The 24,938-nt window shown below is 46.2% G+C and overlaps 1 protein-coding gene across 2 annotated transcripts in view; it reads right to left on the reverse strand.

Annotated features, from left to right (window-relative positions):
• Nucleotides 1-24,938, reverse strand: part of LOC135056120 (sterile alpha motif domain-containing protein 9-like) — a 74,334-nt gene that overhangs the window by 40,473 nt on the left and 8,923 nt on the right. Inside the window, exon 3 of one of the 2 annotated variants that reach the window (XM_063960903.1) lies at nucleotides 16,720-16,750. The exons of the other annotated variant lie outside the window; for it this stretch is intronic. Within the exon in view, the coding sequence (XP_063816973.1) occupies nucleotides 16,720-16,723 (4 nt within the window). The 5' untranslated portion in view covers nucleotides 16,724-16,750. The remainder of the gene's footprint in view (nucleotides 1-16,719; nucleotides 16,751-24,938) is intronic. 2 annotated transcript variants of the gene reach the window in all.

The raw sequence follows: 24,938 nt of genomic DNA on the forward strand, positions 1-24,938 counted from the left end.
GAACGATCACTTTTCACTACTAACTACAAATTCCATAAATTTGGTAACAAGACAGGACGCCTTCTTTCCAATCTTCTAAGAGGCTCGCAGCCGCAAATGCTAGTTCACCCCCTCCGTCGAGAAGATGGCTCCTTAACAAACTCGAGTGACCAGATCACTGATGTTATGAAATCTTTTTACGAAAAAATATATTCTGACCCTCATCACGACAATCCTCCCTTACTTACTAATGACTCTTCTCATTCTTGGACGTTTCCCTCCCTTCCACAGTTCCCTGAGGAATTTTCACATATATTGGAGGCCCTTATCTCCATTGACGAAGTCACGAAAGCTCTTCGATATTCCAAACCCCTAAAAGCCCCTGGTCCGGATGGCCTAACAGCAGAATTATATAAGATTTTACTACCTAGGTTTGGGGAAAATTTGGTGGCGTTCTATAATAACATAATCAGTACTCAATCTGTGCCTCTTTATTTTAATTCGGCAATCATTAAATTACTCCCTAAACCGGGTAAGGATCTATCTCTACCAGGATCATACAGACCAATTTCCTTACTAAACTTTGATTACAAATTGTTTACTAAGATTCTAGCTGACAGACTGAAACTATATTTACCCCAAATTCTACATCCGGACCAGACGGGATTTATCTTAGGTAAACATTCAGTTGTTAATGTCCGTAAAATCTTGGCAATGATTCATCACTCGATTTCTATTAATTCTGCTCCCCCTAAGATGCTTGTTTCTTTTGATGCCGAAAAGGCATTTGATTTAGTAGATTGGAACTATCTTTTCTCCACTTTGCGTTTGTTTGGTTCCCCCCATTTGCATATCCATTCTACAAACATTATACCATTCCCCCCAGTCACAAATTTCCTGCAATGGCTCTCTTTCGTCCTCCTTTTCTATTTCCCGCGGAACAAGACAGGGTTGCCCTCTATCCCCCCTTTTATTTGCTATAGCCATAGAACCACTGACGATTGCAATACGTAACTCAACGTCAGTTGAAGGCATTACTATCCGGTCTAAACAACTGAAGGTTTCATTATACCCAGACGACATGGTTCTTTTTCTTTCCAATCCAACTTCCTCTCTCCCAGCTGTCCTAAACCTCAACTCCTCTTTTGGATCCGTTTCTGGCTATAAAGTCAACCTAGATAAATCAGTGATTCTCCCTATCCATGGCCCACCCTCGTTTTTTCAATCACTTCCTATTCTTCAGTCCTTTCATATTTCTCAGTCCACTGTTAAGTATCTGTGTATACATATATCAGCAGGTTTATCGGACCTTTATAAACTTAACTTTACCCCAATCATTGCCAAGATTAAAAACTATCTAGACAACTGGATGTCTCTACCCATCTCCCTCTAATGCTATATTTTTTCGTTATATTAGTGACTGGTTACTCGAAACTAGTTCTTACACAGATAGTCATCTAGATTCTGCCTTATTCTCACCCTATTTTCCAAATGCCCTGTTGCACTCTAAATTGTCTGATGTTCCGACTGTCAAAAATAATCCCTTATTTATGGACACATACCGATCCTGGATTATAATAAATAGGAAATTTCACACTAATCCCAGCTATTCCCCGTACACGTCACTGTGGGGGTATCCTGCTTTCCCCCCTTCTTTGTCTAATGTCTCTTTTCTTCAGTGGAAGGAAAAGGGCTTGGCCTCGATAGCAAAAGTATTTGACCCTGGTGGCAACTTATTATCGTTAGGAAGAAATTGGGGACGAGTCCTCAATTCCGCCCTATCCATATGGAAAATCAGATAAGGGCTTTTACATGACAAAGCCACCAATTCTGACACACGCCTGGCCGAAGCCAAGGCCAACAGCATGACCACTTTCCACATGAGATATTTTAGCTCCACGGTTTTAAGTGGCTCAAACCAATGCGACTTTAGGAAATCCAACACCACGTTGAGATCCCAAGGTGCCACTGGAGGCACAAAAGGGGGCTGAATATGCAGCACTCCTTTAACAAATGTCTGAACTTCAGGCAGTGAAGCCAGTTCTTTTTGGAAGAAAATCGACAGAGCCAAAATCTGGACTTTAATGGAACCCAATTTGAGGCCCATAGTCACCCCTGACTGTAGGAAGTGCAGAAATCGACCCAGCTGAAACTCCTCCGTTGGGGCCTTCCTGGCCTCACACCAAGCAACATATTTCCGCCATATGCGGTGATAATGTTTTGCGGTCACATCCTACCTAGCTTTAATCAGCGTAGGAATGACTTCCTCCGGAATGCCCTTTTCCTTTAAGATCCGGTGTTCAACCGCCATGCCGTCAAACGCAGCCGCGGTAAGTCTTGGAACAGACAGGGCCCCTGCTGCAGCAGGTCCTGTCTGAGCGGCAGAGGCCATGGGTCCTCAGATCATTTCTTGAAGTTCTGGGTACCAAGCTCTTCTTGGCCAATCCGGAACAATGAGTATAGTTCTTACTCCTCTTCTTCTTATTATCCTCAGTACCTTGGGTATGAGAGGAAGAGGAGGGAACACATAAACCGACTGGTACACTCACGGTGTCACTAGAGCGTCCACAGCTATCGCCTGAGGGTCCCTTGACCTGGCGCAATATCTTTTTAGCTTTTTGTTGAGGCGGGACGCCATCATGTCCACCTGTGGCCGTTCCCAACGGTTTACAATCAGCTGGAAGACTTCTGGATGAAGTCCCCACTCTCCCGGGTGGAGGTCGTGCCTGCTGAGGAAGTCTGCTTCCCAGTTGTCCACTCCCGGAATGAACACTGCTGACAGTGCTATCACGTGATTCTTCGCCCATCGAAGAATCCTTGTGGCTTCTGCCATTGCCACCCTGCTTCTTGTACCGCTCTGGCGGTTTACATGGGCGACCGCTGTGATGTTGTCTGACTGAATCAGAACCGGTTGGTTTTGAAGCAGGGGTTCTGCTTGAGTCAGGGCGTTATAAATGGCCCTTAGTTCCAGAATATTTATGTGTAGGGAAGTTTCCTGACTCGACCATTGTCCTTGGAAGTTTCTTCCCTGGGTGACTGCCCCCCAACCTCGGAGGCTTGCATCCGTGGTCACCAGGACCCAGTCCTGTATGCCTAATCTGCGGCCTTCGAGCAGATGAGCCCTCTGCAGCCACCACAGCAGAGACACCCTGGCCCTCGGGGACAGGGTGATCAACCGATGCATCTGGAGATGCGATCCGGACCACTTGTCCAACAGATCCCACTGGAAGATCCTTGCATGGAACCTGCCGAATGGAATTGCTTCGTAGGAAGCTACCATCTTCCCCAGGACTCGCGTGCAGTGATGCACCGACACCTGTCTTGGTTTCAGGAGGCCTCTGACTAGAGAGGACAGCTCCTTGGCTTTCTCCTCCGGGAGAAACACTTTTTTTCTGGTTCTGTGTCCAGAACCATCCCCAGTAACAGTAGACGTGTCGTAGGTACCAGCTGTGACTTTGGAATATTGAGAATCCAACCGTGCTGTTGTAGCACCTCCTGAGATAGTGCTACCCCGATCAACAACTGCTCCCTGGACCTCGCCCTTATCAGGAGATCGTCCAAGTACGGGATAATTAAAACTCCCTTTTTTCGAAGGAGTATCATCATTTCGGCCATTACCTTGGTAAATACCCTCTGTGTCGTGGACAGACCGAACGGCAACGTCTGGAATTGGTAATGACAATCCTGTACCACAAATCTGAGGTACTCCTGGTGAGGATGGTAAATGGGGACATGCAGGTAAGCATCCTTGATGTCCAGAGATACCATGTAATCCCCCTCTTCCAGGCTTGCAATAACCGCCCTGAGCGATTCCATCTTGAACTTGAATTTTTTTATATATGTGTTCAAGGATTTCAAATTTAAAATGGGTCTCACCGAACCGTCCGGTTTCGGTACCACAAACATTGTGGAATAGTAACCCCGTCCTAGTTGGAGAAGGGGCACCTTGACCATCACCTGCCGTGAATACAGCTTGTGTATTGCCTCTAACACTGCCTCCCTGCCTGAGGGAGTTGTTGGCAAGGCAGATTTGAAGAAACGGCGGGGGGGGGGAGAGACGTCTCGAATTCCAGCTTGTACCCCTGAGATACTACTTGAAGGATCCAGGGATCCACCTGTGAGCGAGCCCACTGATCGATGAAGTTTCCGAGACGGGCCCCCACCGTACCTGACTCCGCCTGTGGAGCACCAGCATCATGCGTCGGACTTGGCGGAAGCGGGGGAGGACTTTTGCTCTTGGGAATTGGCTGTATGTTGCAGCTTTCTCCCCCTACCTCTGTCTTTGGGCAGAAAGGAGGCGCCTTTAACCCGCTTGCCCTTATGGGGCCCGAAAGGACTGTACCTGATAATACGGTGCTTTCTTTGGCTGTGAGGGAACATGGGGTAAAAATGCTGATTTCCCAGCTGTCGCTGTGGAAACTAGGTGAGAGAGACATCCCCGAACAACTCCTTACCCTTATAAGGCAAAACTTCCATGTGCCTTTTTGAATAGAAACATAGAATTTGTCGGCAGATAAGAACCACTTGGCCCATCTAGTCTGCCCCTTATTTTTATTTTTTTATCACTAACCTTATTTGATCCTTATTTCTTTGTAAGGATATCCTTATGTCTATCCCATGCATGTTTAAATTGCTCTACTGTCTTAGCCTCTACCACCTCTGATGGGAGGCTATTCCACTTGTCCACTACCCTTTCTGTGAAATAATTTTTCCACAAATTTCCCCTGAACCTCCCCCCCTCCAGTCTCAGTGCATGTCCTCGTGTCCTATTGCTTCTCTTAATTTGGAGAATGTTTCCCTCCTGGACTTTGTTAAAACCCTTGATATATTTGAAAGTTTCTATCATGTCCCCCCTTTCCCTTCTCTGCTCCAAACTATACATATTGAGATTTCTTAGTCTTTCTGGGTATGTTTTGTGATGTAGGCCATGCACCATTTTAGTTGCCCTCCTTTGTACAGTTTCTAATGTATTAATATCCTTTTGAAGATATGGCCTCCAGAACTGAATACAGTATTCTAGATGAGACGTACCAATGACCTATACAGTGTACAGTGGCATTATTACTTCTTTCTTTCTGCTGCTGATTCCTCTCCCAATGCAGCCAAGCATCTGACTAGCCTTCCTCATTGCCTTGTTACATTGCTTACCTGCTTTTAAGTCATCTGAAATAGTGACTCCTAGATCCCTTTCCTCCTCAGTAGTTTCCAGTATAGTGCCATTAATACTGTATTTAGCTTTAGGATTTTTGAGATCCAAGTGCATGATTTTGCATTTTTTGGCATTAAACTGTAATTGCCAGACTCTTGACCATTCCTCTAGTCTACTTAGATCCTCAATCATTTGTTTTACCCCACCTGGTGTGTCTACCCTGTTGCATACCTTTGTGTCATCTGCAAAAAGGCATACTTTCCCTTTAATGCCATTTGCAATGTCACCAATAAAGATATTAAAAAGCACTGGTCCAAGTACAGATCCCTGGGGTACTCCACTGGTAACATTTCCCTCCTGTGAATGCACTCCACTTACCACAACTCTCTGTTTTCTATCCTTCAACCAAGATCTTATCCATTCAATAATCCTAATATCCAATCCAAAACTTTCAAGTTTATTTAGCAGTCTGCGATGTGGAACTGTGTCAAAAGCCTTACTAAAGTCTAGATAAGCTATATCCATGGCTCCACCTTTATCCATCACTTTATCCACTGCATCACCTGTCCACTGCCGGGTCCATAAACCCCTCCTGGCAGAAATGGACATTGCACTAATTCTAGATGCCAGCCGGCAAATATTCCTCTGTGCATCTCTCATGTATAAGACTGCGTCTTTTATATGCTCTATGGTTAGCAGAATAGTGTCCCTGTCTAGGGTGTCAATATTTTCTGACAGGGAATCTGACCACGCAGCGGCAGCACTGCACATCCATGCTGAAGCAATAGCTGGTCTCAGTATAATACCAGTATGTGTATATACAGACTTCAGGATCGCCTCCTGCTTCCTATCAGCAGGCTCCTTTAGGGCGACCGTATCCGGAGACGGTAGTGCCACCTTTTTTGACAAGCGTGTGAGCACTTTATCCACCCTAGGGGGTGTTTCCCAACGTGACCTATCCTCTGGCAGGAAAGGGTACGTCATTAGTAACCTTTTAGAAATTACCAATTTTTTATCAGGCGAAGCCCGCGCTTCTTCACACACTTCGTTTAATTCCTCAGATGAGGGAAAAACTACTGGTAGTTTTTTCTCCCCAAACATAATACCCTTTTTTGTGGTACCCGGGGTAATGTCAGTAATGTGCAACACATTTTTCAATGCCTCAATCATGTAACGTGTGGCCCTATTGGTAGTTACATTTGCCTCATCGTCGTCGACACTGGAGTCAGTATCCGTGTCGACATCTGTGTCTGCCATCTGAGGTAGCGGGCGTTTTAGAGCACCTGATGGCTTTTGAGGCGGCTGGGCAGGCACAGGCTGAGAAGCCGGCTGTCCCATGTCGTCAAACCTTTTATGTAAGGAGTTGACACTTTCACGTAATTCCTTCCATAAGTCCATCCACTCAGGTGTCGACCCCGCAGGGGGTGACATCACATTTACAGGCATCTGCTCCGCCTCCACATAAGCCTCCTCATCATACATGTCGACATAGCCGTACCGACACACCGCACACACACAGGGAATGCTCTGACAGAGGACAGGACCCCACAAAGCCCTTTGGGGAGACAGAGAGAGAGTATGCCAGCACACACCAGAGCGCTATATAACACAGGGATCCCACTATAAATGAGTTTTTCCCTTATAGCTGCTTATATAATATATACTGCGCCTAAATTTAGGACCCCCCCCCCCCCCTCTCTTTTTTACCGTTCTGTAGTCAGGACTGCAGGGGAGAGCCAGGGAGCGATCCTTCCAGCGGAGCTGTGAGGGAAAAATGGCGCCAGTGTGCTGAGGGAGATAGCCCTGCCCCTTTATCGGCTGACTTCTCCCGCTTTTTCTGGAATTCTGGCAGGGTTATTTTTACACCTATATAGCCTTCCTGACTATATATGGTGTACATTTGCCAGCCAAGGTGTATTATATTGCCCTCAGGGCGCCCCCCCCCCCCCCAGCGCCCTGCACCCATCAGTGACCGGAGTGTGAGGTGTGCATAAGGAGCAATGGCGCACAGCTGCAGTGCTGTGCGCTACCTTGTTGAAGACCGAAGTCTTCTGCCGCCGATTTTCCGGACCACCTTCTTGCTTCTGCCTCTGTAAGGGGGACGGCGGCGCGGCTCCGGGACCGGACGATCGAGGTCGGGCCCTGGAGGAGGGGCATGGTGGGAGGAGCCAGTGCACACCAGTTAGTCCTAAAGCTTGCTTTAGTTTGTGCCCAGACTCCTGCGGAGCCGCTATTCCCCATGGTCCTTACGGAGTCCCAGCATCCACTTAGGACGTCAGAGAAATTAAGTTAAGCGTTCATCGGCAGTGATAGGCAGGTGCCATCTTATGGGGTGTAATGGTAGTGTCACAGGCATGTCAGTGAATGCAGTTGCATACACAGATGCTGAATTGCTCACATAGGAGGCCATACTCGAACTGAGAGACTGCACCTGCCATAGGGCAAGAAATGGTAGCGTCTAAGGATGCACCAATCAGTATTACTGCATGTACGGATGCTCTCAGTGCTCGCACAGACGTAATCAAGGAAAGGACTTTGTAGTGGCATTTGCAGAAAGTTGCAGATGAGAGACCACCAACAGACGCTGCTGTAGGTGCTTCTGTGTCCACCTCAGAATCAGGCCAGTCTTGTCTGTTTGTATTATTGCGGCTTTATAACTTTCTAACTAAGCATTATACAACTTTTTGTACATAAAGAGTTTCTTTATTAGTCTATTTCTTTTCATATACTCGCTAGAACCTTAGTATTTGAAGAAGCTATTGATCGCTTAGGCTACCCTTGAACTATTCTTGATATTGCTAGAAGTCTTGGGAGACCAACTGAGTGCTAATTTGTCATACAGAGACTGTGCAATTATATTAAAGTGGTTTGGGGACCTGTGGCCCTTATCTGCAGGTGGTGACACACTACTGGGTTATAAATACATACTTAGAGCGGTGTACTGTATAATAGGCAGAATAATAAGATTTTACTTACCGATAAATCTATTTCTCGTAGTCCGTAGTGGATGCTGGGGACTCCGTCAGGACCATGGGGAATAGCGGCTCCGCAGGAGACAGGGCACAAAATTTAAAAGTTTGACCACTAGGTGGTGTGTACTGGCTCCTCCCCCTATGACCCTCCTCCAAGCCTTAGTTAGGATACTGTGCCCGGACGAGCGTACACAATAAGGAAAGATTTTGAATCCCGGGTAAGACTCATACCAGCCACACCAATCACACCGTACAACCTGTGATCTGAACCTAGTTAACAGTATGATAACCGTAGGAGCCTCTGAAAAGATGGCTCACAACAATAAACAACCCGATTTTTTTTTTTTTTTTTTGTAACAATAACTATGTACAAGTATTGCAGACAATCCGCACTTGGGATGGGCGCCCAGCATCCACTACGGACTACGAGAAATAGATTTATCGGTAAGTAAAATCTTATTTTCTCTGACGTCCTAGTGGATGCTGGGGACTCCGTCAGGACCATGGGGATTATACCAAAGCTCCCAAACGGGCGGGAGAGTGCGGATGACTCTGCAGCACCGAATGAGAGAACTCCAGGTCCTCCTTAGCCAGGGTATCAAATTTGTAGAATTTTACAAACGTGTTCTCCCCTGACCACGTAGCTGCTCGGCAGAGTTGTAATGCCGAGACCCCTCGGGCAGCCGCCCAAGATGAGCCCACCTTCCTTGTGGAGTGGGCATTGACAGATTTAGGCTGTGGCAGGCCTGCCACAGAATGTGCAAGTTGAATTGTGCTACAAATCCAACGAGCAATCGTCTGCTTAGAAGCAGGAGCACCCAGCTTGTTGGGTGCATACAGTATAAACAGCGAGTCAGATTTTCTGACTCCAGCCGTCCTTGAAATATATACTTTCAATGCTCTGACAACGTCCAGCAACTTGGAATCCTCCAAATCGCTAGTAGCCGCAGGCACCACAATAGGCTGGTTCAGGTGAAACGCTGATACCACCTTAGGCAGAAAATGAGGACGCGTCCTCAATTCTGCCCTGTCCGAAAGGAAAATCAGATATGGGCTTTTATACGATAAAGCCGCCAATTCTGACACTCTCCTGGCTGAAGCCAGAGCCAGTAGCATGGTTACTTTCCATGTAAGATATTTTAAATCTACCGATTTGAGTGGCTCAAACCAATGGGATTTGAGAAAATCCAAAACTACATTGAGATCCCACGGTGCCACTGGGGGCACAACCGGGGGCTGTATATGTAGTACTCCTTTTACAAAAGTCTGGACTTCAGGAACTGAAGCCAATTCTTTCTGGAAGAAAATCGACAGGGCCGAAATTTGAACCTTAATGGACCCTAATTTGAGGCCCATAGATAATCCTGTTTGCAGGAAATGTAGGAATCGACCCAGTTGAAATTCCTCTGTCGGGGCCTTCCTGGCCTCACACCATGCAACATATTTTCTACAAATGCGGTGATAATGTTGTGCAGTCACCTCCTTCCTGGCTTTGACCAGGGTAGGGATGACCTCTTCCGGAATGCCTTTTTCCCTTAGGATCCGGCGTTCAACCGCCATGCCGTCAAACGCAGCCGCGGTAAGTCTTGGAATAGACACGGTCCCTGCTGAAGCAGATCCCTTCTTAGAGGTAGAGGCCACGGATCTTCCGTGAGCATCTCCTGAAGTTCCGGGTACCAAGTCCTTCTTGGCCAGTCCGGAGCCACTAGTATCGTTCTTACTCCCCTTTGCCGTATAATTCTCAGTACCTTGGGTATGAGAGGCAGAGGAGGGAACACATACACTGACTGGTACACCCATGGTGTTACCAGAGCGTCCACAGCTATTGCCTGAGGGTCTCTTGACCTGGCGCAATACCTGTCCAGTTTTTTGTTGAGGCGGGACGCCATCATGTCCACCATTGGTCTTTCCCAATGGACCACAATCATGTGGAAGACTTCTGGATGAAGTCCCCACTCTCCCGGGTGAAGATCGTGTCTGCTGAGGAAGTCTGCTTCCCAGTTGTCCACTCCCGGGATGAACACTGCTGACAGTGCTATCACATGATTTTCCGCCCAGCGAAGAATCCTTGCAGCTTCTGCCATTGCCCTCCTGCTTCTTGTGCCGCCCTGTCTGTTTACGTGGGCGACTGCCGTGATGTTGTCCGACTGGATCAACACCGGCTGACCCTGAAGCAGAGGTTTTGCCAGGCTTAGAGCATTGTAGATTGCTCTTAGTTCCAGTATATTTATGTGAAGAGACGTTTCCAGGCTTGACCACACGCCCTGGAAGTTTCTTCCTTGTGTGACCGCTCCCCAGCCTCTCAGGCTGGCATCCGTGGTCACTAGGACCCAGTTCTGTATGCCGAATCTGCGGCCCTCTAACAGATGAGCACTCTGCAACCACCATAGCAGAGAGACCCTTGTCCTTGTCGACAATTTTATCCGCTGACGCATCTGCATATGCGATCCGGACCATTTGTCTAGCAGATCCCACTGAAAAATTCGTGCATGGAATCTGCCGAATGGAATCGCTTCGTAAGAAGCCACCATTTTTCCCAGGACTCTTGTGCATTAATGCACAGACACTGTCCCTGGTTTTAGGAAGTTCCTGACTAGTTCGGATAACTCCCTGGCTTTCTCCTCCGGAAGAAATACCTTTTTCTGAACAGTGTCCAGAATCATCCCTAGGAACAGCAGACGTGTCGTCGGGATCAGTTGGGATTTTGGAAAATTCAGAATCCACCCGTGCTGTTGGAGCACTACTTGAGTTAGTGCTACTCCGACCTCCAGCTGTTCTCTGGATCTTGCCCTTATCAGGAGATCGTCCAAGTAAGGGATAATTAATACGCCTTCTCTTCGAAGAAGGATCATCATTTCGGCCATTACCTTGGTAAAGACCCTGGGTGCCGTGGACAATCCAAACGGCAGCGTCTGAAACTGATAATGACAGTTTTGTACCACGAACCTGAGGTACCCTTGGTATGAAGGGAAAATTGGGACATGAAGGTAAGCATCCTTGATGTCCAAGGACACCATAAAATCCCCTTCTTCCAGATTCGCTATCACTGCTCTGAGTGACTCCATCTTGAACTTGAATTTTTGTATGTACAGGTTCAGAGATTTCAGATTTAGAATAGGTCTTACCGAGCCGTCCGGCTTCGGTACCACAAATAGCGTGGAGTAATACCCCTTTCCCTGTTGTAGAAGGGGTACTTTGACTATCACCTGCTGAGAATACAGCTTGTGAATGGCTTCCAATACCGTCGCCCTGTCGGAGGGAGACGTTGGCAAAGCAGACTTTAGGAACCGGCGAGGGGGAGACTTCTCGAATTCCAACCTGTAACCCTGAGATACTACCTGCAGGATCCAGGGGTCCACCTGCGAGTGAGCCCACTGTGCGCTGAAATTCTTGAGGCGACCCCCCACCGCCCCTGAGTCCGCTTGTAAGGTCCCAGCGTCATGCTGAGGCCTTTGCAGAAGCCGGGGAGGACTTCTGCTCCTGGGAAGGGGCTGCTTGGTGCAGTCTCTTACCCTTTCCTTTGCCTCGGGGCAAATATGAATGTCCTTTTGCTCGCTTGTTCTTATAGGAACGAAAGGACTGCGGCTGAAAAGGCTGCGTCTTTTTCTGCTGGGAGGGGACTTGAGGTAAAAAGGTGGACTTCCCGGCTGTTGCCGTGGCTACCAAATCCGATAGACCGACCCCAAATAATTCCTCCCCTTTATACGGCAATACTTCCATATGCCGTTTGGAATCCGCATCGCCTGACCACTGTCGTGTCCATAGACTTCTTCTGGCAGATATGGACATCGCACATACTCTTGATGCCAGAGTGCAGATATCCCTCTGTGCATCTCGCATATAAAGGAATGCATCCTTTAATTGCTCTATAGTCAATAAAATACTGTCCCTATCCAGGGTATCAATATTTTCAGTCAGGGAATCCGACCAAGCCACCCCAGCACTGCACATCCAGGCTGAGGCGATTGCTGGTCGCAGTATAACACCAGTATGTGTGTATATACTTTTTAGAGTATTTTCCAGCCTCCTATCAGCTGGATCCTTGAGGGCGGCCGTATCAGGAGACGGTAACGCCACTTGTTTGGATAAACGTGTGAGCGCCTTGTCCACCCTAGGGGGTGTTTCCCAGCGCGCCCTAACCTCTGGCGGGAAAGGGTATAATGCCAATAACTTCTTTGAAATTAGCAGTTTTTTATCAGGGGTAACCCACGCTTCATCACACACGTCATTCAATTCCTCTGATTCAGGAAAAACTACAGGTAGTTTTTTCAGACCCCACATAATACCCCTTTTTGTGGTACTTGCAGTATCAGAGATATGCAAAGCCTCCTTCATTGCCGTGATCATATAACGTGTGGCCCTACTGGAAAATACTTTCGTTTCTTCACCGTCGACACTAGATTCGGTGTCCGTGTCTGGGTCTGTGTCGACCAACTGAGGCAAAGGGCGTTTTACAGCCCCTGACGGTGTTTGAGACGCCTGTACAGGTACTAACTGGTTTGCCGGCCGTCTCTTGTCGTCAACCGACTTTTGCAGTGTGCTGACATTATCACGTAATTCCATAAACAAAGCCATCCATTCCGGTGTCGACTCCCTAGGGGGTGACATCACCATTACCGGCAATTGCTCCGCCTCCACACCAACATCGTCCTCATACATGTCGACACACACGTACCGACACACAGCAGACACACAGGGAATGCTCTGATAGAAGACAGGACCCCACTAGCCCTTTGGGGAGACAGAGGGAGAGTTTGCCAGCACACACCAAAGTGCTATAATTATATAGGAACAACCTTATATAAGTGTTGTTTCCTTATAGCTGCTTAAATATATATAATATCGCCAAAAAATGCCCCCCCCTCTCTGTTTTTTACCCTGTTTCTGTAGTGCAGTGCAGGGGAGAGCCTGGGAGCCTTCCTAGCAGCGGAGCTGTGTAGGAAAATGGCGCTGTGTGCTGAGGAGATAGGCCCCGACCCCTATTCCGGCGGGCTCTTCTCCCGGTTTTTCTGAGACCTGGCAGGGGTGAAATACATCCATATAGCCTCAGGGACTATATGTGATGTATTCTTTTTATTAGAACACAAAAAGAAAAAGTATTCCACATTGGGGCACTCATCTGTAACTGGCTGTAATGATATTTCTAAATCTAGGTGCAGGACGACTCCCTCTAAAACGTAACCTTTATTATAATTAGTATAAAATACCAGTCATGGGTAGCTAGCGAAGTATTAGAAGAAAATGTGTGAAAAGTGAATAGTGTAGAAGAAAAATCAAAAATCAAAATAGAACACACACCAGTCTCAAATATGATCAATCAATTAGATAATTCTCTCCTATAATGAATATACAACTATATTGTTGTGCTTGTTATCAATATTGACCTATAGGATTGTATACATAAATTGTGCGCTCCCCTCATTGGGATATGGGCTTATTGTTAGGGTATTTTGAATAGGGAGATCCACTTTAATATTGGTCACAGTGTACTACAATCACAGTCAGCAATTCGCGTACTGATGCCATGAGTAGGTAAAAATTCTGATACACTTGAGATTGTTACTCATGTAGACAATTTAATGGAGTACCTTGTCTTAATAGGTGATGGTTTTATTCTTGTGATCCTAACTTGCTACACATTCTAGTCTGATTTGTATGAAAACTGAGGTTCTGCAGCGATGTAATCTGAACACTTCTCTGTGCAACAGCGGAATCACTTAGATTATATTGATGTTCTTGTCTAACATGCATTAACACAGGTCAGTTGAGGGGTTAATCTTACTGGAGCATAACATTCCAAACTCTCCGGGAGTTGGTAGGTGTCCTAAATCTCCCTGCTCCTATGTGTAATCAATCAGAAGCCGCTAAATCAGGCCGTAAAAATTGTAGCTCAGTCGGAGAATCTTGGTGACATACACTTGAGATAATAATCTTTTTCACTTGGTGCAGTATGTCTACGGCTGATTAAGTCAGGCTAGAGTGGTCTAACTATAATACAAAGTATCACAGACGTGTTGTACAAATAGTGGACTCATTCACATTGATCCGCTACAAATGTATCAAAATCAGCTGTGTCAGTGTTAACATAGCCTGACTACTTTACATTGTATCCACCACATGTGCTGCCAGTTACGTTCTCATGCAGTTACCATATAACATAGTGAGGGATCTATTCTGTATGTGGATATTGAGCTAACCGTTTCTATGAATTAAACCCTAATGTGCTGGCTGGATAATAAAGAGAGATCGAGTGTCAGTTTACTGCGTGTCTTGTTGTTCAATGCCGTTAATAGCAATAGTGCATTATAACAGACTCGTTCTCTAAACTGTGCCCAAATAAGCTTTACTATATCCCTGGTGAGAGGGAGACAACACTTAATTAATATCTAATATCATCCTACGGTACATTTGATCCGGTGCCCCGGATATCAGATTATCTAAATAATCAACATATACTGATTGCACAATAAGATATAATGTATAGAGACAGTGTGATCATTTAAAAACACGGCACCCAGAAGGTGGGTGGCGTGCTAACCAATGCGCATTTCGCATATAAGCTTTAACGAGGTAAACCCGAACGCCGGGCGGAAGGGCATTATAACGGACAGATGGACCAAACAGCATCCGTCCGTTCTGATTGACAGGCAGTGCAGCCTAACAGTTCCGTTCTTCCCCTAATCGAGGGACATCTCATTCCAATTGTATACTATAATAGGCCATGTACTCATTGATTGACAGCCAAGGTGGCCAATACAAATCTCCTTAATTCTTCATCAGAGATTGCTAGGTCTGCATTGACAACATGTGGGAAGGAGGTGAATGACAGCTCCATTCACTATTCAGAGTAGTTCATATAAGCCATGTTTCAGGGCTATTGGATCCAAATTATATATTATTTCTCCAGATGGGTCCACAACAAAAGATTATATATGTCTGCATACATGCATAAACGAATTAGTAAGATCAAACTTATATCTTCACATTATACCTATAATTCTATAGGTTGTGAAAGAAGAGTGACAAATTAAAACCCAGTGTAAATAATGAATGAATTGTGATAAAAAAGATTCTGCTTTTTGTACAGAACATATCAGGAAAATTAAATTAAATATGATTTATGCATAAAATACATGGTGTACATAAACGTGTCAATAAAGGTGATTGAAACCCTATATAATAATAAAAAATATTATTATTTTTTTATATATAATTCGTAAAGAGATTAAAAGTGTGTGTTATGTGAATGAAACATATTCATAAAAAAGGTGTGTGAAACAAAAACCAAAAACATATCAAAGTGGTATAAAGTGTCAAAACATATATTTCTAGCCATGATAACAAATATATCCATACAGATAAATATTGTATATAATTGATCATTCTATTTCTTTACTCTAATTCAAAAATGCATTATAATTAATATATTCATTTAGGCCCTCTGGATGCAGACCCCCTAATAGAAAGGTCCAGTAGCTTTCCCTCCTTAATAATTCCTGGGTCAGATTTCCTCCTCTGATTCCCAAATGAATCTTTTCCAGTCCAAACACCCTTAGTTCGTTAAAGTTCGAGTCATGTTGCATATAAAAATGCCTTGCAACTGATGTAAGGGGTTTGAACTTATCGAGGTCCCCCTTGGAATTCCTAATATTTCCCACATGTTCCAGTACTCGTTGCTTAAGTGGTCGTGTGGTCATTCCCACATAATGTTTATCACAGGGACACATTAAGCAATATACTACTCCTGTGGTTTTACAATTGATGAAGTCCCTGATGGTATTCTTTTTAGCCAGAAAGGTATTAACATTGCTGCCCAGGGCGCCCCCCCCCAGCGCCCTGCACCCTCAGTGACCGCCGGTGTGAAGTGTGCCTGAGCGCAATGGCGCACAGCTGCAGTGCTGTGCGCTACCTCATGAAGACTGAAAAGCCTTCAGCCGCCGGTTTCTGGACCTCTTCTTACTTCGGCATCTGCAAGGGGGTCGGCGGCGCGGCTCCGGTGACCCATCCAGGCTGTACCTGTGATCGTCCCTCTGGAGCTAGTGTCCAGTAGCCTAAGAAGCAAATCCATCCTGCACGCAGGTGAGTTCACTTCTTCTCCCCTAGGTCCCTCGTTGCAGTGAGCCTGTTGCCAGCAGGACTCACTGAAAATAATAAAACTATCAAAACTTTTACTCTAAGCAGCTCTTTATGAGAGCCACCTAGATTGCACCCTGCTCGGACGGGCACAAAAACCTAACTGAGGCTTGGAGGAGGGTCATAGGGGGAGGAGCCAGTACACACCACCTAGTGGTCAAACTTTTAAATTTTGTGCCCTGTCTCCTGCGGAGCCGCTATTCCCCATGGTCCTGACGGAGTCCCCAGCATCCACTAGGATGTCAGAGAAAATGAAATATTGGAAGCACAATATAATCTCTGGCCTATGGCTACATCAGGACTTGTAGATCTGCTTGACTGCAGTCTTGACTGTTTGCTACCAGTCAAGGTGATATGGTTAGTGGGCCCTGACAGCTTGTGATATAATTGGCCATGAAATGCTTCCAACATAGTGACATAGTGATAGAAACTCAATTTTAGATAAAACATAAAAGGCAACATTTTATAGTTAATGTTCTTACTTACCCATCTTTACAATGGAATGGCTGACACCGCTCTGCAATATGTAGAGAAAATGCATTTAGTAAATACTTAGGGGACCATATATCAATAGCTTACATGCAGGGCCGTCTTTTCGTATGGGCTCAATGGGCTCTTGCCCAAGGGCCCCAGGAGTATAAGGGCCCTAGGCTGATAGCTGAGAGTCCCCTCTTTCCAGGGGTACCAGATTTTTGAAAATCGGCCCTGGGGAACCAGAGATATCGGACTTCAAAGCAGTGGTCCCCATCCAAGCCTGTTAATTGCTCTTCCCAGCCAGATATCTCGGGCTCTGTATGACTTAGGGGTAAATTTACTAAGATGGGAGTTCTATTTAAGATGGGATGTTGCCCATAGCAACCAATCAGATTCCAGGTATTATCTTCTAGAAGGTGCTAGATAAATGAGAAGTACAATCTGATTGGTTGCTATTAGCAACATCCCATTTTAAATACAACTCCTATCTTAGTAAATTTACCCCTTAGAGTTTTTCTGAGGGTACATTTAAAAATCTGTGACTCTCCACTTTCGGTGGACACTGGCAGCTTGTCTCTACTATGCCCAGAACCAGAAATATCAGCCTTCCAGCAGCAGGTCCCTGCTCCAGCTCCACATGCCTAATATGCAGTTTTATATATTTGTTGGTGGATTGCTCTGGTTCCTGAACTGTGATACCCAAGTCCCAGTACCACCTAACAGGCGGGACTCTCTAGTTTTTTTTATCCCATTCAAAGCTAAGGAACTTGAGATATCTGCAGTCAAGTAAGCTGTTCTCTCACCAGAAAATGATGAAAATTAAGCCCACTCCACTATCTACCCCTCCCTTATGTATTAAACACCTCATAGCACCCTGGAAGTTATGGGTTCCGGTATGAATGGTCGACCATGTTATGGTCGACAGTCATTAGGTCGACCACTATTGGTCGACATTTACATGGTCGACACATGAAAATGGTCGCCACATGAAAAGGTCGACATGAGTTTTTTTACTTTTTTTGGTGTCGTTTTTTGCGTAAAGTGACTGGGAACCCCAATTAGTGCACCGCGTTCGCTCGCCATGCTTCGGGCATGGTGCCTTCGCTCCGCTACCGCTTCGCTCGGCACAGATTACCATTCCAATCGTAGTCCACGTGGATCGTAAAGTATGGAAAAGTTCCCCAAAAGAAAAAAAGTTAAAAAACTCATGTTGACCTTTTCATGTGTCGAACTTCCATGTGTCGACCATTTTCACGTGTCGACCATGTGTCCATGTCCACCATGTCAATGTCTACCAATAGTGGTCGACATAATGACTGTCGACCATAACATGTCGACCATGTGAACGGATACCGAAGTCATGTACCGGGGCCCCTTCATTCAGCCCAATGCCTCCTTCTACAGTTTAGTGTTCTCCCTCCCGCCCCATCTGTTCAATAAAGGAGTAATAATTAGCATAAATTACTGCTCCAGGTCCTACATGCTGTGCGGAAGACAGAACACCCCCTACCACCGCTGATAGCACCCCTCACCCCTACCGCTGGAGGATGAGTAGGGGCCCCAGTGTATTGCTGTTCCCAGGGGCCCACACTGCTGTTAAGACGGCCCTGCTTACATGCATGTGCTCCTGCAAAGTGAGGTCTTTGTTTTCCAATATATCGGAACAGTCCTGGATTTCTTGATATTGATTTTCAAAACGCCCAAACTTCCCCACCACAATGCAGTCTGGAGGACACAGGGAGCCAGTGTAGAGATCTGAAACGTGCAGCAGCAGATGAGGAGTGGTGATACAGGAAGACCAGTCTTCTTGGGGTATTTACAATGCATTAAAGGAACACCTCCAACTTGGTGGTGACCCTTTGGCGATGCTTGTTGTAATTTCGAAAACTGGGTCCTAGGCCCTAGACGTAATTAGTTTATCCACTTCCTCACCCTTGTTTTTGTTGCTTAAAAGGTAATCTCTGGACAGTATCTTGTAGATTATGTGGGAAAAAAGCAGGTTTTATGGGGTTGGGTATGCGTGACCGGCGGTCAACATACCTCTGCTGGGATCCCGGCAGCGGAATGCGGGCGGGGGTGAGCGCAACAAGCTCCTTGCGGTGCTCGCTGCACTTGGAACGCTGCGGGCTCGGTGGCGAACAGGTTCTATTCCCACTCTACTCCCACGTGTGGGAAAACTCCCTGCTAGTCGGCATGCCGACTGTTGGATTCGCAGGATACGGGATGTAGGGGAAGGTGTTGTGACCAGCGGTCTCCACATAACTACATCCCGTTTTAAGCATGGTAGATCTTTATTGAGGCATGATTAAAGCTAAGCTTATGCCTTGATAAATCACGTTGGCTTTCGGAGTGACTACAAGCGAGGAGAACTCTACTATTCACTATAGGAAGAGACCATAAAGACTGGTATCCACAAACAACCCAGTAGTCTTCTTTAGAGTGAGTTTCATCACCTATTTGGTACAAGTTTTATCCAAACCTTAACTTATACGATTTTCTCTCATGTTACATATCTGTGATCCTGTGTAATAAATACTATTTTGACAGTATTACAACTGTGGATACTTTTTAATGTGCATGTTATTTGGCAAGCACACCAATTTAGACTGAAGGTTATCCTATCGCTCCAAGAAAGACACCTAAGGGCTGAAAGCCAAGTTAGCTTTGTGTAAGCGTATTACGGTTGGCTCCAAATGAAGCTGATGACTATTTCTACATCTTATCCATTATTATTATCACCCTTTTTTTATAGGGCACCACAAGGGTTCCGCAGCATCTAACAAAGTGCATCACACGAACGTCAAACAGACATGATATATGTACACTTCTTGGGGTGTAGAAATGGTTTAATCTGGTACACTTGGTCCTTGATTGTGAAACTAAATTCTAAGGGGGCTGTATTTGAAAATTCAGACGCCCCCTGTGACTTGAGGACCCAGGATACAGAGCATTCAGAAGCCACTGTCCACATTTTGAAGATGCTTAGAAAGCTTTGATATTTATCTGGATCTTTTGTAAAAATATTTGATTGGATATTAAACCAAATGCCAAAATATGTTTTGTGTTGTATGGATGACAAATATGAATATATTCTCTAGGCAGAGGTCATCTTTTCAACAAACACATTGGTCTTTTAACAATGTAAAGTGTTCTAAATATGCAGAGCCGGCCCTGACTATTTTAATGCCCTAGGCAATATTCTGGCTTAAGTACAACAAGTACATATCCTGTGTTATCATACTTTGGGCTTTATTCAGCTTCAGTTGCAAGTTTGCTTAATCGCAAATCAGCCGATTATCGGACAACTGCGCATATGTTAAAAACGCATTGAGCATGCCCAAACCACGATTCTTCTGCAATCGCTTCCTGCAGGGATGCGATCGCAGGCTGATTGACAGGTGGCGGGCGTTCGTGGGCATACACATAGTGTTTGCAGGGAGTGGTTGAGAAAATGCAGGCATATCATTTGGGTTGGAGGGGGGGGGGGGGGATCAGCTGTGATTCCAAACATGGCACCCAGTACAACTATATTCTCATTATTCTGAGTAGCCCCGGTCATCCGCAATTGTCGATGGTGCTCGATCAGTGGACGTCTTCTTCCTTTCTGGGCGGCTCTTCACATGTTTTTTTTTATTAGCAGAAGCAGAATTGAGAATATCGCAATTTCTCTCTCAATGGCGATCCATGCTGAATTAGGCCATTGGTTTGTATACATGTAGAAGTTTGTCATTCCAAAGTACAAAAAATAAGAATTTACTCACCGGTAATTCTATTTCTCGTAGTCCGTAGTGGATGCTGGGAACTCCGAAAGGACCATGGGGAATAGCGGGCTCCGAAGGAGGCTGGGCACTCTAGAAAGATCTTAGACTACCTGGTGTGCACTGGCCCCTCCCACTATGACCCTCCTCCAAGCCTCAGTTAGGACACTGTGCCCGGACGAGCGTACACAATAAGGAAGGATTTTGAATCCCGGGTAAGACTCATACCAGCCACACCAATCACACCGTATAACTCGTGATATTAAACCCAGTAAACAGTATGAAACAACTGAGCCTCTCAACAGATGGCTCAACAATAACCCAATTTAGTTAACAATAACTATGTACAAGTATTGCAGATAAACCGCACTTGGGATGGGCGCCCAGCATCCACTACGGACTGCGACAAATAGAATTACCGGTGAGTAAATTCTTATTTTCTCTGACGTCCTAGTGGATGCTGGGAACTCCGAAAGGACCATGGGGATTATACCAAAGCTCCCAAACGGGCGGGAGAGTGCGGATGACTCTGCAGCACCGAATGAGAGAACTCCAGGTCCTCCTCAGCCAGGGTATCAAATTTGTAGAATTTTGCAAACGTGTTTGCCCCTGACCAAGTAGCTGCTCGGCAAAGTTGTAAAGCCGAGACCCCTCGGGCAGCCGCCCAAGATGAGCCCACCTTCCTTGTGGAATGGGCATTAACAGATTTTGGCTGTGGCAGGCCTGCCACAGAATGTGCAAGCTGGATTGTACTACAAATCCAACGAGCAATAGTCTGCTTAGAAGCAGGAGCACCCAGCTTGTTGGGTGCATATAGGATAAACAGCGAGTCAGATTTTCTGACTCTAGCTGTCCTGGAAACATATATTTCTCTATCGTCCTAGTGGATGCTGGGGTTCCTGAAAGGACCATGGGGAATAGCGGCTCCGCAGGAGACAGGGCACAAAAAGTAAAGCTTTAGGATCAGGTGGTGTGCACTGGCTCCTCCCCCTATGACCCTCCTCCAAGCCAGTTAGATTTTGTGCCCGGCCGAGAAGGGTGCAATCTAGGTGGCTCTCCTAAAGAGCTGCTTAGGAAAGTTTAGCTTAGGTTTTTTTATTTTACAGTGAGTCCTGCTGGCAACAGGATCACTGCAACGAGGGACTTAGGGGAGAAGAAGTGAACTCACCTGCGTGCAGGATGGATTGGCTTCTTGGCTACTGGACATCAGCTCCAGAGGGACGATCACAGGTACAGCCTGGATGGTCACCGGAGCCTTGCCGCCGGCCCCCTTGCAGATGCTGAAGTAAGAAGAGGTCCAGAATCGGCGGCAGAAGACTCCTCAGTCTTCTAAAGGTAGCGCACAGCACTGCAGCTGTGCGCCATTTTCCTCTCAGCACACTTCACACGGCAGTCACTGAGGGTGCAGGGCGCTGGGAGGGGGGCGCCCTGGGAGGCAAATGAATACCTATTTTGGCTAAAAATACCTCACATATAGCCTCCGGAGGCTATATGGAGATATTTAACCCCTGCCAGAATCCGTTAAGAGCGGGAGACGAGGCCGCCCGAAAAAGGGGCGGGGCCTATCTCCTCAGCACACAGCGCCATTTTCCCTCACAGAAAGGCTGGAGGGAAGGCTCCCAGGCTCTCCCCTGCACTGCACTACAGAAACAGGGTTAAAACAGAGAGGGGGGGCACTAATTTGGCGATATGCTTATATATATATTAAGATGCTATAAGGGAAAACACTTATATAAGGTTGTCCCTATATAATTATAGCGTTTTTGGTGTGTGCTGGCAAACTCTCCCTCTGTCTCTCCAAAGGGCTAGTGGGTCCTGTCCTCTATCAGAGCATTCCCTGTGTGTGTGCTGTGTGTCGGTACGTGTGTGTCAACAGGTAGGAGGACGATGTTGGTGAGGAGGCGGAGCAATTGCCTGTAATGGTGATGTCACTCTCTAGGGAGTCGACACCGGAATGGATGGCTTATTTAGGAAATTACGTGATAATGTCAACACGCTGCAAGGTCGGTTGACGACATGAGACGGCCGACAAACAATTAGTACGGTCCAGACGTCTCAAAAACACCGTCAAGGGTTTTTAAAAACACTGAATCCAGTGTCGACGGTGAATAAACAAACGTATTCCTTATTAGGGCCACACGTTAAAGGCAATGAAGGAGGTGTTACGTATTTCTGATACTACAAGTACCACAAAAGAGGGTATTATGTGGGATGTGAAAAAACTACCATAGTTTTTCCTGAATCAGATAAATTAAATAAAGTGTGTGATGATGCGTGGGTTCCCCCCGATAGAAAATTATGGGCGGTATACCCTTTCCCGCCAGAAGTTAGGGCGCGTTGGGAAACACCCCTTAAGGTGGATAAGGCGCTCACACGCTTATCAAAACAAGTGGCGGTACCGTCTATAGATAGGGCCGTCCTCAAGGACCAGCTGACAAGGCTGGAAAATATAATAAAAAGTATATACACACATACTGGTGTTATACTGCGGCCAGCGATCGCCTCAGCCTGGATGTGCAGAGCTAGGGTGGCTTGGTCGGATTCCCTGACTAAAAATATTGATACCCTTGACAGGGACAGTATTTTATTGACTATAGAGCATTTCTATATATGCGAGATGCACAGAGGGATATTTGCACTCTGGCATCATGAATAAACGCGATGTCCATAACTGCCAGAAGATGTTATGGACACGACAGTGGTCAGGTGATGCAGATTCCAAACGGCACAGTATGGCCGTATAAAGGAAGAGGACTTGTTTGGGGTCGGTCCATCGGACCTGGTGGTCACGGCAACTGCTGGAAAATCCACCGTTTTTTACCCTAAGTCACATCTCTGCAGAAAAAGACACCGTCTTTTCAGCCTCAGTCCTCTCGTCCCTATAAGATCATATCTGCCCAGGGATAGAGGAAAGGGAAGAAGACTGCAACAGGCAGCCTATTCCCAGGAACAGAAGCGTTCCACCGCGTCTGACAAGTTCTCAGCATGGCGCTGAGACCGTACAGGACCCCTGGATCCTACATGTAGTATCCCGGGGGTACAGATGGGAATGTCGAGACGTTTCCCCTTCGCAGGCTCCTGAAGTCTGCTTTACCAAGTCTCCCTCCGACAAGGAGGTAGTATGGGAAAAAATTCACAAGCTGTGTTCCCAGCAGGTGACAATTAAATTACCCCTCCTACTACAGAAAAGGGGTATTATTCCACACTATATTGTGGTACTGAAGCCAGAAGGCTAGGTGAGACTTATTCTAAAAAAAAAAAAAAATTTTTTTTTGAACACTTACAAAGGTTCAAATTAAGATGAAGTCACTCAGAGCAGTGATAACGAACCAGGAAGAAGGGGACTATATAGTGTCCCGGGACATCAGGGATGCTTACCTCTATGTCCCAAATTTGCCCTTCTCACTAAGGGTACCTCAGGTTCGTGGTGCAGAACTGTCACTATCAGTTTCAGACGCTGCCGTTTGGATTGTCCACGGCACCCCGGGGTCTTTACCAAGGTAATGGCCGAATTGATGATTCTTCTTCGAAGAAAAGGCGTCTTAATTATCCCTTACTTGGACGATCTCCTGATAGGGGCATAGTCCAGGGAACAGTTGGAGGTCGGAGTAGCACTATCTCGGATACTGCTACAATCAGCACGGGTGGATTCTAAATATTCCAAAATCGCAGCTGATCCCGACGACACGTCTGCTGTGCCTAGGGATGATTCTGGACACAGTCCAGAAAAAGGTGTTTCTCCCGGAAGAGAAAGCCAGGGAGTTATCCGAGCAAGTCAGGAACCTCCTAAAAACAGTGCATCATTGCACAAGGGTCCTGGTAAAAATGGTGGCTTCCTACGAAGCAATTCCATTCGGCAGATTTCACGTAAGAACTTTTCAGTGGGATCTGCTGGACAAATGGTCCGGATCGCATCTTCAGATGCATCAGCGGATAACCCAATATCCAAGGACAAGGGTGTCTCTCCTGTGGTGGTTATAGAGTGCTCATCTTCTAGAGGGCCGCAGATTCGGCATTCAGGATTGGATGCTGGTAACCACGGAGCCCAGCCTGAGAGGCTGGGGAGCAGTCACACAAGGGAAAAATTTCCAGGGAGTGTGATCAAGTATGGAGACTTTTCTCCACATAAATATACTGGAGCTAAGGGTAAATTTATAATGCTCTAAGCTTAGCAAGACCTCTGCTTCAAGGTCAGCCGGTATTGATCCAGTGGGAAAAACATCACGGCAGTCGCCCACGTAAACAGACAGGGCGACACAAGAAGCAGGAGGGCAATGGCAGAAACTGCAAGGACTTTTCGCTGGGCGGAAAATCATGTGATAACACTGTCAGCAGTTTTTCATCCCGGGAATGGAAACTGGGAAGCAGACTTCCTCAGCACGACCTCCACCCGGGAGAGTGGAAACTTCATTGAGAAGTTTTTTCCACATGATTGTAAACCGTTGGGAAATACCAAAGGTGGACATGATGGCG

This window comes from Pseudophryne corroboree, chromosome 3 (genome assembly GCF_028390025.1).
Source record: "Pseudophryne corroboree isolate aPseCor3 chromosome 3, aPseCor3.hap2, whole genome shotgun sequence".
Lineage (NCBI taxonomy): Eukaryota > Metazoa > Chordata > Amphibia > Anura > Myobatrachidae > Pseudophryne > Pseudophryne corroboree.